A 13,697-nucleotide genomic window follows, 5' to 3' on the forward strand; every position below is an offset into this window, starting at 1 on the left:
CCCTCGTATAACGGTGACTCGTTTTCTTCAACAAGTCTCATCAATCGATCTACATCTTGAGACATATCATTAGTGTTGACATCACTCACCGACAGCACTGCAAGAATATCTTCTAACATATCAGTCGTGTCAACTGTCGGATTGCTGACTTTAGTGAATTCTTCCTCTGATTGCATCACCGGGACGCCTTCACCGTGATGACTCCAAAATACATAAGAGCTATCAAATCCATTGATTGACAGATGAAAACTTACGTCACTCCTAGCGAGCATTTTACCGTTCCTGCAATTCTTACAAGGACAGAAAATCGACCCGCTTAGCGACCGTAGAGGGTTTGTGTCAGAGTAGGCTAAGAAAGCTTCTATCCCATCCTTGTACCGGGTGTCTAGATGTCTTCGATCACGTGGAATGCTCATGAACAATTTGTCAGGAACTGTCCGCATCTATAATTTAAAAATTAATGGAAGTGAGCATATCCCGACATATATCATTTTAATTTAGGGATGTAAACGTGTGTTCAGAGGACCGCATGTGTGACCGGCTGTCAGAGGAAGGCTTCTATCCCATTAGGTATGTAAACGTGACGTGTATATGTATTTACGTGTGTTCAAGTGTACTATCATTTCGTCAAAATTTGTAAGGAGAGAACCTAAATTACTATAGAAGGTCTTTAATAAGGTTAAGAATGTTGCGCGCAGCGAAAATTTCGGCAGCACCTCGACAGCACAACAAGAGAGTCAGGTCGCAATAGGAATTCCTGTTTCACAAAGGAAACAAGAACCTTAAGCAAAATATCTCAACGAAGTGGGATATCAGCTCTTCCTCTTATCAGTTCTAGGACTGACCTGTCGAGGGAACCTAAATATAAGTTATTACAAATCATAAAATAGCGAGACAAACTAATTGCTGAGGGGGTATAACTATATTTGTAAGGAGAGAACCCAAATTGCTAATCTTTTTTTTATGTTTAGAAGAGTAGAAAAAGTTCACTGAGGGGGTATATGCACATGGAAATACTACAAGGGGATCCATGCGCACAAATAGAAGTACATGGGTTTGTCTGCAACTTGCGATAGTACAAGGGATCATTCACAGTTAATCCTTTCAAATTTGAGTAGTAGAAACAAAGCATAAGACGGTACCAAATAAACACAACAGACAGATGAAAAGTTGTATAACTCTTCATGTTAACATCATTATTATATGGGTTTGATAGTCACGAGGTGGCGGCTCGTTTAGCAAAATGAGCTAATAAGAGACGGTGAATAAAGTCCGTACTTTTTGGTAATGACTTTTAAGGTCTGGCCTCACCACGTGACTATCTATTGGTAGCTTATTAAGAAAAATAACCGCCCACCTCATACACAAAATAAATTAAAAATTTTAAAATTCTAAGAAATTGCCAATTGGTGACTAGGAGCCTTGTTTAAATATATAGATAGATATAGGAAACCGAAATAGACAATCTCATTGCAAAGTTACATTCTAAAATAGATATAGGCTCATGTTTTAAATGTTTAGCAATTTTAAACATAAAGACAATATAAATGTCTCAGTGACCATGCATTAAATTCGGGCGCGGGTGCCCAAAAAATTTGGGCGCCCGCGCCCAAAAAATTTTGCCAGAATTTAATTTTAGCGACGGAATTTCCGTCGCTAAAAACTCTTTAGCGACGGAAATTCTGTCGCTAAAATTAATTTAGCGACGAAATAAAATTTCGTCGTAAAACATTTTAGCGACGAACAATTTCCGTCGCTAAAATGTGATAATCCGTCGCTATAATTATTTTAGCGACGGATAAATAGCGACGGAATATTCCGTCGCTATAAATTAACATATAGCGACGGAATTGTCCGTGGCTATTTTTCCGTAGGTAAAAGCTCGTTTTCTACTAGTGTACCCTAACAAAAGATTCATTTTGTTAGAAGTAGGAAGCAATAAAAGCTACCAACATCTCAACTGTTCTTTGCACCGTAGTTTGATAGTAACCTACTAAGATCACATCAAAAGCTGGTTTTACGGTAACCTACTACATATGAGGGGAAGGTGTTGGGAGCCCTTCCTCGTGGCCTGAACAACGTGGTTAGAAAAATTAAAGGATTTATCATCAATGGCTACAGATTCCACACTAAGCACCACGACAAGTTTCACAAGACTCAAAATTCTGGGGTGAACGTTGTCACCAGTGATGGTAAAACTTGGTTTGGGAAAATTAGAAATATCTATGAGTTAGACTATTTTAGTGAATTTAAGGTTATCTTATTTACGTGTGATTGGGTGGATGTAGTAGGGGGTCAAGGGATGAAGGAGGATGCAAATGGTTTTACTCTCGTAAACTTCTCTCATTTTATACATACAGGTATCACACTACTTGATGCCTGATGATCCATTTGTCCTCTCCTCTCAAGTGAAACAATTTTTTTTGTAGAAGAAGGATAAAGGATGGTTCCATGTGCAGACCAGGCCAAAAGACAATTTTCAATTGGGGAAACGTGTTTTTGGTGTTGACGATTCATATCCTGAATGCATGCCAGTTGAAATCCCATTAGCAAATGTTCCTAACGCTGCAACTACTTTACTTAAGATAGATTTGGATGGAGATGAATGATGTAATGATGTAATGATGTTTTGATATTAACATGGATATGTTTTTTTTGTATGGATGAAGTTTCAACGAGTAAAGCTCCATTTTATGTTTAAGACTATTCTTGTGTTATGAGTAATTGATACCTTATCATTTTTATTACCACAAATTATAATCTTGAGATTGTTTTGGTTGTGTTTTCCTACTTTCTCTATTTAATGCTTGTATTCCACATATCTAAATAGTAAAGGTACTTTATGTGCTGATTTGATAGGACGCACCATTAATCTTCTGGAACAGTTTCTTGACTTTTTGCTTGCATCCATCACAGTTAATGTGAACTTTAAGAACACAGGTCTGCAAGTTTTGTTCGAACAGCAAATATGTTAGAACAATTGAGTTGAACGAAAAGTGCTAAAAGAAATTGGTACAAAAGAACAAAGGAGCTTGCAACAAATTGCACCTGTTTGTTCTGAAGATTATCACTAGATTGATCACCTATTTATATTGATGGCAGTTAGACAAAATGTTTTTGTTCGGTGAAAAATTCAAAGGCAAGAAGATAGCTACAAGTTCATGCAACCACCTAACATTTGCTTCAATCCAAGCACCCACTCAACCAGCATCCAGCGTCGTCATTAACTTCTCTGAGTAGCCAACCCTTTTGCACAACGTCATCTAGTGCTTTACATAATGAGCCAGCTATTTGTTGAAAACAATACTCTTTCTCTGATGGTATCTCTTATAGTTGTCAATTTATTTATACAGATAATATACTTTCCTCTTCATTCAGGGTAACTAACTATTGCTTCATATAACTTGGAATTGTTTTATGGTGCATGACTTATGTTCCTTAACCTTTCTAGTCTGTCATGCAATTTGTGTTAGAATGGGGTGTAGATCAAACCTCAATTCCGACGAGGAGCTCCGGCGAAGCTCTGACGAGCTTGAGAACCACACAGGTGAGCGTGGGCGTCGACTCAGGCGAAAGCTCCAGGTGAAGCTCGAGCAGGCGAGCTCGAATTTTGTTGATTCCCGACCTCGGCGTGTGGGCAACGTGACCTTGGCGTTTTTTTGGATCCGACCCTCGCATTTGGGACATCGACCCTCGCGTTTGGGACACCGACCCTCGCGTTTGGGACACCGACCCTCGCGTCCAAGCTCCGACGATCGCCTCCGACGTCCGCGTCTTCGCGTGGCTGGCGACAGGCTGTCGCCAGCCTGTCATGTTCGCCTATAAAAGCAAACCCCGATGCCCTAGGGTTTGTGCTTTTTCTTCCTCCCCTGATCTTTCTCTGGCGGCGGCAAAAAAAACGCAGCAGCGTTCCTCTGCTCCAACCTTGAAATCGCAGCAACGATTTTGGTTTCTCATCTCCAGCACTCAACCGCGTTTTGAGGGGGGATTAAGAAAAGGATTTAAGAGAGAGAGAGAGAGAATTGAAAGGGTTTATTCCCTTTATCTGAGAAATCTCAGTTTTGAGATACGCTCCTAAATTGTAATTTCTTGTTTAATTAATAAGAAATTGTCTATGTGGCTTCCGAGGACGTAGGCAGTTGCCGAACCTCGTAAATCTTGTGTACTTTTCTCTATTCTGCGTTTCTGTTGCATTAGGGATTTCGGCGTTAAATTTCTAACAACTGGTATCAGAGCGTGAAACGATCTAGAGGAAGTCAGATTCAAGTGGGAGCCATGGCCGCAGATGAAGGAAAGCTGAGACTTGAGAAATGATGGAATAGATTTCAGATTCTGGAAAATACAGATAGAGGATTATCTGTATCAGAAAAATTTGTATCAACCACTATCGGGGAAGAAACCGGATTCTATGAAGGCAGATGAATGGAGCCTTCTAGATAGACAAGCCCTCGGAGTTATCAGATTGACGTTGACTCGTAATGTTGCGTTCAACATAGCAAAGGAGAAGACCACGACGGGTCTTATGGCAGCTCTCTCAAATATGTATGAGAAGCCATCAGCCGTGAACAAAGTTCATTTGATGCGGCGGTTATTCAATCTGAAAATGGCGGGAGGCGCGTCAGTAGCACAACACCTCAATGAACTTAATACGATTACAACCCAATTGAGTTCAGTTGAGATTGAGTTTGATGAGGAAGTTCGGGCGTTGATACTTTTGTCTTCCCTACCAGAGAGTTAGAACGCTACAGTCACAGCTGTGAGTAGCTCGTCGGGAAACAACAAGTTGAAGTTCGACGACGTTCGTGATTTGGTTCTCAGTGAGGAGATCCGACGGAGAGAGATGGGTGAAGCTACAACCTCTTCAGTATTGCATACAGAGTCAAGAGGTAGAAATTCAACCAGAGGAAACGGACGAGGAAAATCAAACTACAGAGGTAGATCAAAGGACAGGAGGTCCAAATCAAGGAATCCAAGCAACAGCTCGAAGGCTATCGAGTGTTGGAATTGTGGAAAGACCGGGCATTACAAGAATCAGTGCAAGAGTGCACAGAGAGAGAAGGAGGCGAAGGCAGAGGTGAATGTCACTTCCACTTCAGGAGGAGACGACGCATTGATATGCTCTTTGGAGAGCAAGGAGGAATCTTGGGTGTTAGATTCAGGAGCGTCGTTCCACGCTACTTCTCAGAAAGAATTCTTCGAGAAGTATACCCCCGGAAAACTTGGATACGTATATCTTGGTGATGATCAACCGTGTGCTATTGTGGGCAAAGGCGTGGTGAAAATTAAGTTGAACGGGTCAGTATGGGAGCTGAAGGATGTCAGGCATATTCCCGACCTGAGAAAGAATTTAATATCCGTAGGCCAGTTGGCTGGCGAAGGATACACCACAACCTTCCATGGAGGTGATTGGAAGATCTCAAAGGGCGCAATGACGATTGCCCGAGGCAAGAAGACTAGTACCCTGTATATGACAGCAGGTGCACGTTGTTTGATCTCAGTTGCAGCAGGTAATGAGACTTCAAAGTTGTGGCACCAGAGACTCGGTCATATGAGTGAGAAGGGGATGAAAATCATGCACACAAAAGGAAAACTCCCAGGACTGCAGTCAGTGGAGATGGATATGTGTGAAGAATGTATACTTGGAAAGCAGAAGAGAGTCAGCTTTCAGACAAGTGGTAGAACCCCCAGGAAAAAGAAGCTAGAGCTCGTTCACTCAGATGTGTGGGGACCAACAACCACCGCGTCCATTTGTGGAAAACACTACTTCGTGACTTTTATCGATGATCACTCTCGGAAAGTGTAGGTCTACTTTCTGAAGCATAAGTCAGAAGTATTTGAAGCTTTCAAGTGATGGAAAGCTATGGCCGAGAATGAGACCGGTCTGAGAATAAAGAAACTCAGGACCGACAATGGCGGTGAGTATGAAGACACCGGATTCAAGAAGTTCTGCTATGAGCACGGGATCAGAATGGAGAGAACCGTGCCCAGCACGCCTCAGCAAAATGGTGTAGCTGAGCGGATGAACCGAACATTAACAGAAAGAGCTAGAAGCATTCGCGTACAGTCAGGCCTACCGAAGCAGTTCTGGGCAGAAGCGGTCAACACAGCAGCTTACTTGATCAACCGAGGTCCATCGGTTCCATTGGAGCACAGAATACCAGAGGAGGTATGGTGCGGAAAGGAGGTAAAACTCTCACATCTTAAAGTTTTCGGTTGTGTAGCTTACGTGCATATTAGTGATCAAGGCAGGAATAAGCTTGATCCCAAGTCAAAGAAATGCACTTTCATCGGCTATGGTGAAGATGAGTTCGGCTACCGCATTTGGGACAACGAAAACAAGAAGGTGATCCGGAGCAGAGATGTGATATTCAACGAGAAGGTGATGTACAAGGACATGCACAAGACAGATGACTCAGAGAGCGAGTCAATATTTGTAGATGCAGATGATGTCCCGAGTAACCTCTCGGAAGAACCCAATGCAGAGGGTCCTCAGCAAGAAGAGCCTGTTGGACAAGATGGTGCGCAGGAGCCCGACGCACCAGCTCCAATATTAAGAAGATCTTCTGGTCCTCCTGTACCCAACAGGAGATACATGAACTATTTGTTGTTGACAGATGGTGGGGAGCCTGAAAGCTATGATGAAGCTTGTCAGTGTGGAGATGCGAGCAAGTGGGAGCTTGCCATGAAAGATGAGATGAAGTCTCTCATATCAAACCAGACGTGGGAACTAGCTGAGTTGCCCACGGGTAAGAAGGCACTCCACAACAAATGGGTGTACCAGGTGAAAGAGGAGCAAGCTGGTTCCAGAAGATATAAGGCCCGGCTAGTTGTCAAAGTATTCCAGCAGAAGGAAGGAATTGACTACACCGATATTTTCGCTCCCGTGATGAAGCTAAATACTATCAGGACCGTGATGAGTATTGTAGCAATTGAAGATCTTCATCTCGAGCAGTTAGACGTGAAGACGACATTTTTTTACGGAGATCTAGAAGAGAAGATATACATGCACCAGCCAGAAGGTTTCTCAGAAGAAAAGAAGAAGAACCTGGTGTGCAGACTCAAGAAGAGCTTGTATGGCCTGAAACAAGCCCCAAGACAGTGGTACAGAAAGTTTGACGGCTTTATGCACAAGGAAGGTTTCCAGAAGTGCAACGCCAACCACTATTGCTACTTCAAAAGATATCAGTCCAGTTATATCATCCTACTACTGTATGTTGATGATATGTTGGTTGCAGGAGCAGATATGGAGGATATCAGGAGTTTGAAGCAGCAGTTGTGAAAAGAGTTTGACATGAAGGACTTGGGTCCAATGAAGAAGATCATTGGAATGCAAATCACGAGAGATAAGAAGAGAAGTCTCTTGCAGTTATCTCAGATGGAGTACATCAATCGTGTTTTGCAGAGATTCAACATGGGCGGCGCCAAGCCTGTGAGCATACCCTTAGTCTCCTCAGTCAGAAGAAGAGAAAGAGAGTATGGCTCAGGTTCCTTACGCCTCAGCCATCGGAAGCTTGATGTACGCAATGGTCTGTACGAGACCAGATATTAGCCATGCAGTGGGAGTGGTCAGCCGGTTTATGTCGAATCTAGGAAAAGCTCATTGGGAAGCGGTCAAGTGGATTCTGAGATATCTACGAGGCACCACACAAAAGTGTTTGCACTTTGGTAAGGGAGAAGTGGAAGTGCAAGGGTACGTAGATGCAGACTTCGGCGGTGAAGTCAATCACCAAAGAAGCACCACCGGCTATGTATTCACCGTTAGAACTACAGCTGTTAGTTGGATGTCACAGGTACAGAAGATTGTTACCCTATCCACTACAGAAGCTGAGTATGTTGTAGTGACTGAAGCCAGTAAAGAGATGATATGACTTCAGGGTTTGATAACAGAGCTGGGATTCAAACAGGAGAAGAATGTTTTGCACAGTGATAGCCAGAGTGCGATACACTTGGCGAAGAATTCAGCATTTCATTTTAGAACGAAGCATATTGCGCTTCGGTACCACTTCATCAGATCCCTGTTGGAAGATGACGTGTTAAAACTGGAAAAGATTCCAGGAAGTAAGAATCCAGCAGACATGTTAACAAAGACGGTGACAGTTCAGAAACTGGAGTTGTGCGTAACTTCAGTTAGCCTTCATGCATAGATGATGAGGGCGGAGCCACACAGGAGAGGAGCTTGATGAGATAGTCTGTTGACGGTGGCTTGATCTCCAAGTGGGAGATTGTTAGAATGGGGTGTAGATCAAACCTCAATTCCGACGAGGAGCTCCGACGAAGCTCCGACGAGCTTGAGAACCACGCAGGTGAGCATGGGCGTCGACTCAGGCGAAGTTCCAGGTGAAGCTCGAGCAGGCGAGCTCGAATTTTGTCGATTCCCGACCTCGGCGTGTGGACAACGCGACCTTGGCATTTTTTGGATCCGACCCTCGCATTTGGGATACCGACCCTCGCGTTTGGGACACCGACCCTCGCGTCCAAGCTCCGACGATCGCGTCCAGGGGCTCCAACCCTCACCGACCCTCGCGTCCAAGCTCTGACGTCCGCGTTTTGGCGCTCCGACGTCCGCGTCTTCGCGTGGCTGGCGACGGGCTGTCGCCAGCCTGTCATGTTCGCCTATAAAAGCAAACCCCGATGCCCTAGGGTTTGTGCTTTTTCTTCCTCCCCTGATCTTTCTCTGGCGGCGGCAAAAAAAACGCAGCGGCGTTCCTCTTCTCCAACCTTGAATTCGCAGCAGCGATTTTGGTTTCTCATCTCCAGCACTCAACCGCGTTTTGAGGGGGGATTAAGAAAAGGATTTAAGAGAGAGAGAGAATTGAAAGGGTTTATTCCCTTTAATTATTAACACTGTAGCTGCAGTGTTCATTTGAGAAATCTCAGTTTTGGGATTTGCTCTTGATTTGTAATTTCTTGTTTGATTAATAAGAAATTGACTGTGTGGTTCCCGAGGACGTAGGCAATTGCCGAATCTCGTAAATCTTGGTGTACTTTTTCTATTCTGCGTTTCTGTTGCATTAGGGATTTAGGCGTTAAATTCCCAACAATTTGTTCATATTACTCGGAACTGTTTTATGGTATGTGCTTATAATTCTTTTTATTTTTTGTTGATATAATCTATTTTTTTTTGGTAATTTGATATTGTCTGCTTTTGTAGATGAGAATGGAAATGAACACATGTGGGGTGGTTGCATCAATGTGGCCAATATACAGGCTTTGCCATTAAACAAGAGAATTGAGGTAGAATTTAACAACTTGATACGATTAATTAATAGATCGGGCGCCGTATTATCAAGATTTTGTTCTGGTATTGCTACAAAACCTAATCTTTGTCTGCTCGGATATAATGATTGGAGGCTTGTGCCTAAAAGATTGAGAGCAGAAGCTGTTGGAATAGTTCGAGTATCGATCTATAGCTTTTCTATCTCAGAGCAAATTTTTGCTTCCAAAGGGGAGGGAAATGAATGGACTAATACTTTCAATGATCGGCAAAGCATTGAATAATTAGAAAAGGATTGGAATCATGAGAAGCATTGGAACTGAACCCTCTTGATGTTGCTCGCAAATATTGGATACAATTTGTTGAACACTCATTTTCTAAAGAATTTAAGGTACCTTTCCTCTTAAATTTAATTCGATGCACTTCAATTTGTCTCAATTTATTTGTTTTAATAGTTTGTGTCATTGGTAGCCTGGGAAGCATATAGTAGATTACAAGTTTGAGATCCACTGAATATTTGTAAGTATTCTTTTAATACAGAAGTCATGCTAAGATTTCCTCAACCCTCACCACCTTGAACAAAGTTTTCTGTAGTTGGTGGTTTTTGCTGACGTCAATTTTCCAGAAATTAACAGGTGAATATGCACGATTATCAGAGTATTTGTTTTATGAATGAGACCAAAAAATATGTGAAATTATATGAGTCTATATACTATTGAAGTAATTAAAAATACTGTAATTAATTAGATTTTGGGGACATATCAGAAGAGGTAGCAACATCAGCAACACAAGCTTATACTATCTGCAACTGCTTGACCAAATTAGAAAGAACTGAAAGAAAACATGAAAAAGGAACTAAAAAACCAATATGTATTTTTTGTGCCAGTCATCATGGGTTGTGCTTGCTCTCACTGTTGATAATCACCGAGTTGTTGTTCCATTGATGGAAGGCTCCTTAACCACATAGGGTTTTGCACAGGAAATTAAAGGACCAAAGTCAAATTTTGGAAAAGCGGAGTAGCAGTTTAAGTTTTAGATAGTTATAGCAATGGTTTTGTTTTTAGGCTTGAACCTGTGTGCAAAAGTTATCAGATTTGGACTTAATTGCTGAACCTTGTCATTTGTCATAATTCCTCTTGAATTTTATTTAATTTGACTATAAGCAATGTTCTAAGTATCATGATGATTGCTGGCGATATAAAAACTTGCAGGTCATATAAAAAGTTAGTGGATGCTACTAAACATGGTGTGTTCAAAACCAGAAAGAAAAACAATTTCATTTGTCTGTGTGGTTTGTTATGAAGCCCGGTTCCTAAACCTATTGTCTTAAGGTTATAGAGTTGGGTTTGAGATAAGAATTGTGTTTTAAGTTTTGAAATGATAGTTGATAGTGTAACTTGAAAAAACTGGACAAGTAAAATATAACAGTTTAGAAAAAGAAAGTGCCTAAAACATGAGAGTTTGGTAACTGAAACGAAAAAGTAAGAAGGATATAAGACCTAACAGAAAAGAAAGCATATAGAGGGCACTAAGTAAAGTAGGAGAAGGAGCTTATCATGTATGATAAAATGTTTTCTAAGTTGATGACCGCATTTGTTACTATATTCTCAATACTGATGCAATATTATGTTTTCACTCATCTTCAACTATTTATTTAAACCTGAGACTTAATATTCTCCCTATATCATTTCTTCATGCACACAAAACACATATTAGTAAAGTATATACCAAATTCCTTTAATTTGTCATGTGTTAAGAGCCTGTACTAATTGTAGGCACTTGCTGATGCTTTTAGTGGGCATGTAGAGAACTCTTCAGATCTCGGACCTCATACAATTTGAGGGAATGTCATTCACTTTATCTCACTAGTAATAGCAGTTGAAAACATTTCTTTTTCCAATAATAAAATCCTCAAACTCGCTAGTATAAATTGAGATGAATCATAAATCTATAAATAGAATTGTTAGGGTATAAAACTATGACTCTCAACCCTCATCACAATTTTAATTTGATGTAGTGGCAAGGTCCTTCAATATAATATCGGAACAGTCCATGTTTTGCATGTTACAATTGTATACTCTTAACAAGAATGCTTATTTTACGAAATTTTCTTTTTCAGGCTAGTAACCTGAATCTCTGTTTAACTATTGTTACATTGGCATCCTCTTAAACACCACATAAATGTGAATTCAAAAAGGGGGGAAAATGGTTACATAAACATGATCTCCATTTATCAAGTCAGATATCAGCAAATGACTCAGACATTGCCCTCATAGCATGGCTGCACAAAAGACAATTGCATATATAACCCTTTTGAATGCTAGGTTCTTTACCCGTAAGTGCACACTTCTGGGAACCACTTGCCCATAGGTAAACACCTCTGCTCTTGTGCGCTTTGTCTCTTCTCTAATGAAACAAAATTGTTTATGAAGCTTTATTGACAACTTATCCTCTCTTACTTGTATCAAGAAATATATCTTAATTATTCTTCATATCTATAGATCTACCTGTAGTATGAAGATTGTACTGATGCTAAAGAACTAGATTCAGAGTTAGGTGATAATGAGAAGACAAAATAAAATCTACAAATCGAACTCATTTGCTAGTAATACACTACAATTTATACTGAAATATTTCAGGACTAGCGAGAATACATACTTGCAGCTTTCATCACAAGGACCAATACATGGAAAGGAAACAAAGAGCATATAAAAGGCACACATCATATGACAAAACTTGGAAAGAAGCTACCTGAAGGAGTGCAATTGATAAAGGGAGGTTGACATAGATGACGAATCAAACATACTAAAATACTTTTTAATATTAGAAGTTTATTAGAAGTTTTGTATATTCTCAGATGCAGTTTATCTTGATGGTAATATTTCTGTGTATCTTTTGTTGTTTGATAGACTTGATTTTTTTCATTTGTATTCAATAAAAAATGCAGAATAATTTTCTGTACATTTTAAGTTGCTTAGGAAGAAGCATGTTTTTAGCAGTAATAAACATGAATTTAGTCATATGTAGCTCTCTTGAATGTTGTTGTTGAAGTTAGCTATGCTAATTTTCACTTGAATATAAAATTTACCTATGTTATTTCATTTTACAGGGTTTAATTATCATCTAAATGTCATATGGTCAAAATATGAAGAATTATTGCTTGACACAAATAAGTGTAGAGAGTTGTCTCACCACTTTCTACACATACTTGTGTCACTATTTTCTTGACACAAACACGTGTCTCGATTTTCTTGACACATGTAAGAGTCGCGATTTCTCGGCACATCTATGTGTTGCTAGTGCTTGATATATGTTTGTGTTGTGAGTTTTGCGACACACTTTCATATGTGTAGAGAGATGCTCTCCACAACATGCTCTTACCACACTTGTGGGATGTGTCACGCTTTATTTGTGCTACATAAAATGATAAAAATGTGTCGCACGATGTTAGAAAATGTGTCATTTATTACACCTTTTGTTGTAGTGAATATTCAAGTAGACAATATTTAATGGAATGAGTTCAAAAAAAAGGTTGGAGTAGTTACAGATGTTTACTGAAGTGGGTTTTTACATAATTGAGGGTAAAACTTTAGATTTTAAGGCAAAAACCCCAAAAATAAAGCACATTAAGTTACGGATGTTTACTGAAGTGGTGGGTTTTTACATAATTGGGGGTAAAACTTTAGATTTTAAGGCAAAAACCCAAAAAATAAAGCACATTGACATATGAGATTGATGACATCCATCTTGCAAACAATTAGATCCATATTAATATTATACAACAATAAGATGCATTTTAGCTTGAAAACAACACCAAAGCATAAGAATCATATCCTTAATTACGGAAAAACATACAAAATTACAATCACTTTTCCACCAAGAAAAATTTTAAGCTCAAAACAAACAATTAAATTAGTATAACATGATAGTACCTGAGACATGATCCATCTTCTAATGTTTCACTCAATGTTCCAATTATCAACACTAAAGCATATAATACAAAGATAATCATACATTTCCAGTTTCAATTTGCCATATATACCTTGAAGGCCTTACATCACAAGAAGACCATGAAGTAGACCACATGGGTATAAAGCAAAATTTTTGAGAGAAATGGTATAAAGCAAATTGACATCAAATACATGCATGTCCGATCAGAATCCACCAAATAAGATGTTCTCACATTAGTTACCTACGGAAAAGAACATACATTCAATCCAAAATTATTTAACATCAGCAAGGGATTGCAACAAGATTTAAATTGATCTTTTTTCTACTCGCAATTCCTGGAGCTTCAGCCATATCCATCTCCTCTTCCCTCAAACCTTCAGGCAGTCTCCAGTCAAAACAGCGCATAATATTCGCAACCGCGAGCTCAATTATAACGTTGGCTAATTGGATCCCGGGACAAATCCTTCGACCCGCTCCGAAAGGGATCAGTTCATAATCTTGCCCCTTGAAATCGACCTCGCTGTCCATAAAT

General features: G+C 40.1%; 1 protein-coding gene across 1 annotated transcript in view; it reads right to left on the bottom strand.

Moving 5' to 3' along the window:
• The window catches only part of LOC109847467 (cytochrome P450 71A1-like), a 4,493-nt gene continuing 4,101 nt past the window's right edge, over positions 13,306 to 13,697 (bottom strand). Inside the window, exon 3 of the mRNA XM_020416695.1 lies at positions 13,306 to 13,697. This exon is cut by the window's right edge and continues 356 nt beyond it. Coding sequence (XP_020272284.1) covers positions 13,448 to 13,697 — 250 coding nt within the window. The 3' untranslated portion in view covers positions 13,306 to 13,447.

Source organism: Asparagus officinalis, chromosome 7 (assembly GCF_001876935.1).
Source record: "Asparagus officinalis chromosome 7, Aspof.V1, whole genome shotgun sequence".
Lineage (NCBI taxonomy): Eukaryota > Viridiplantae > Streptophyta > Magnoliopsida > Asparagales > Asparagaceae > Asparagus > Asparagus officinalis.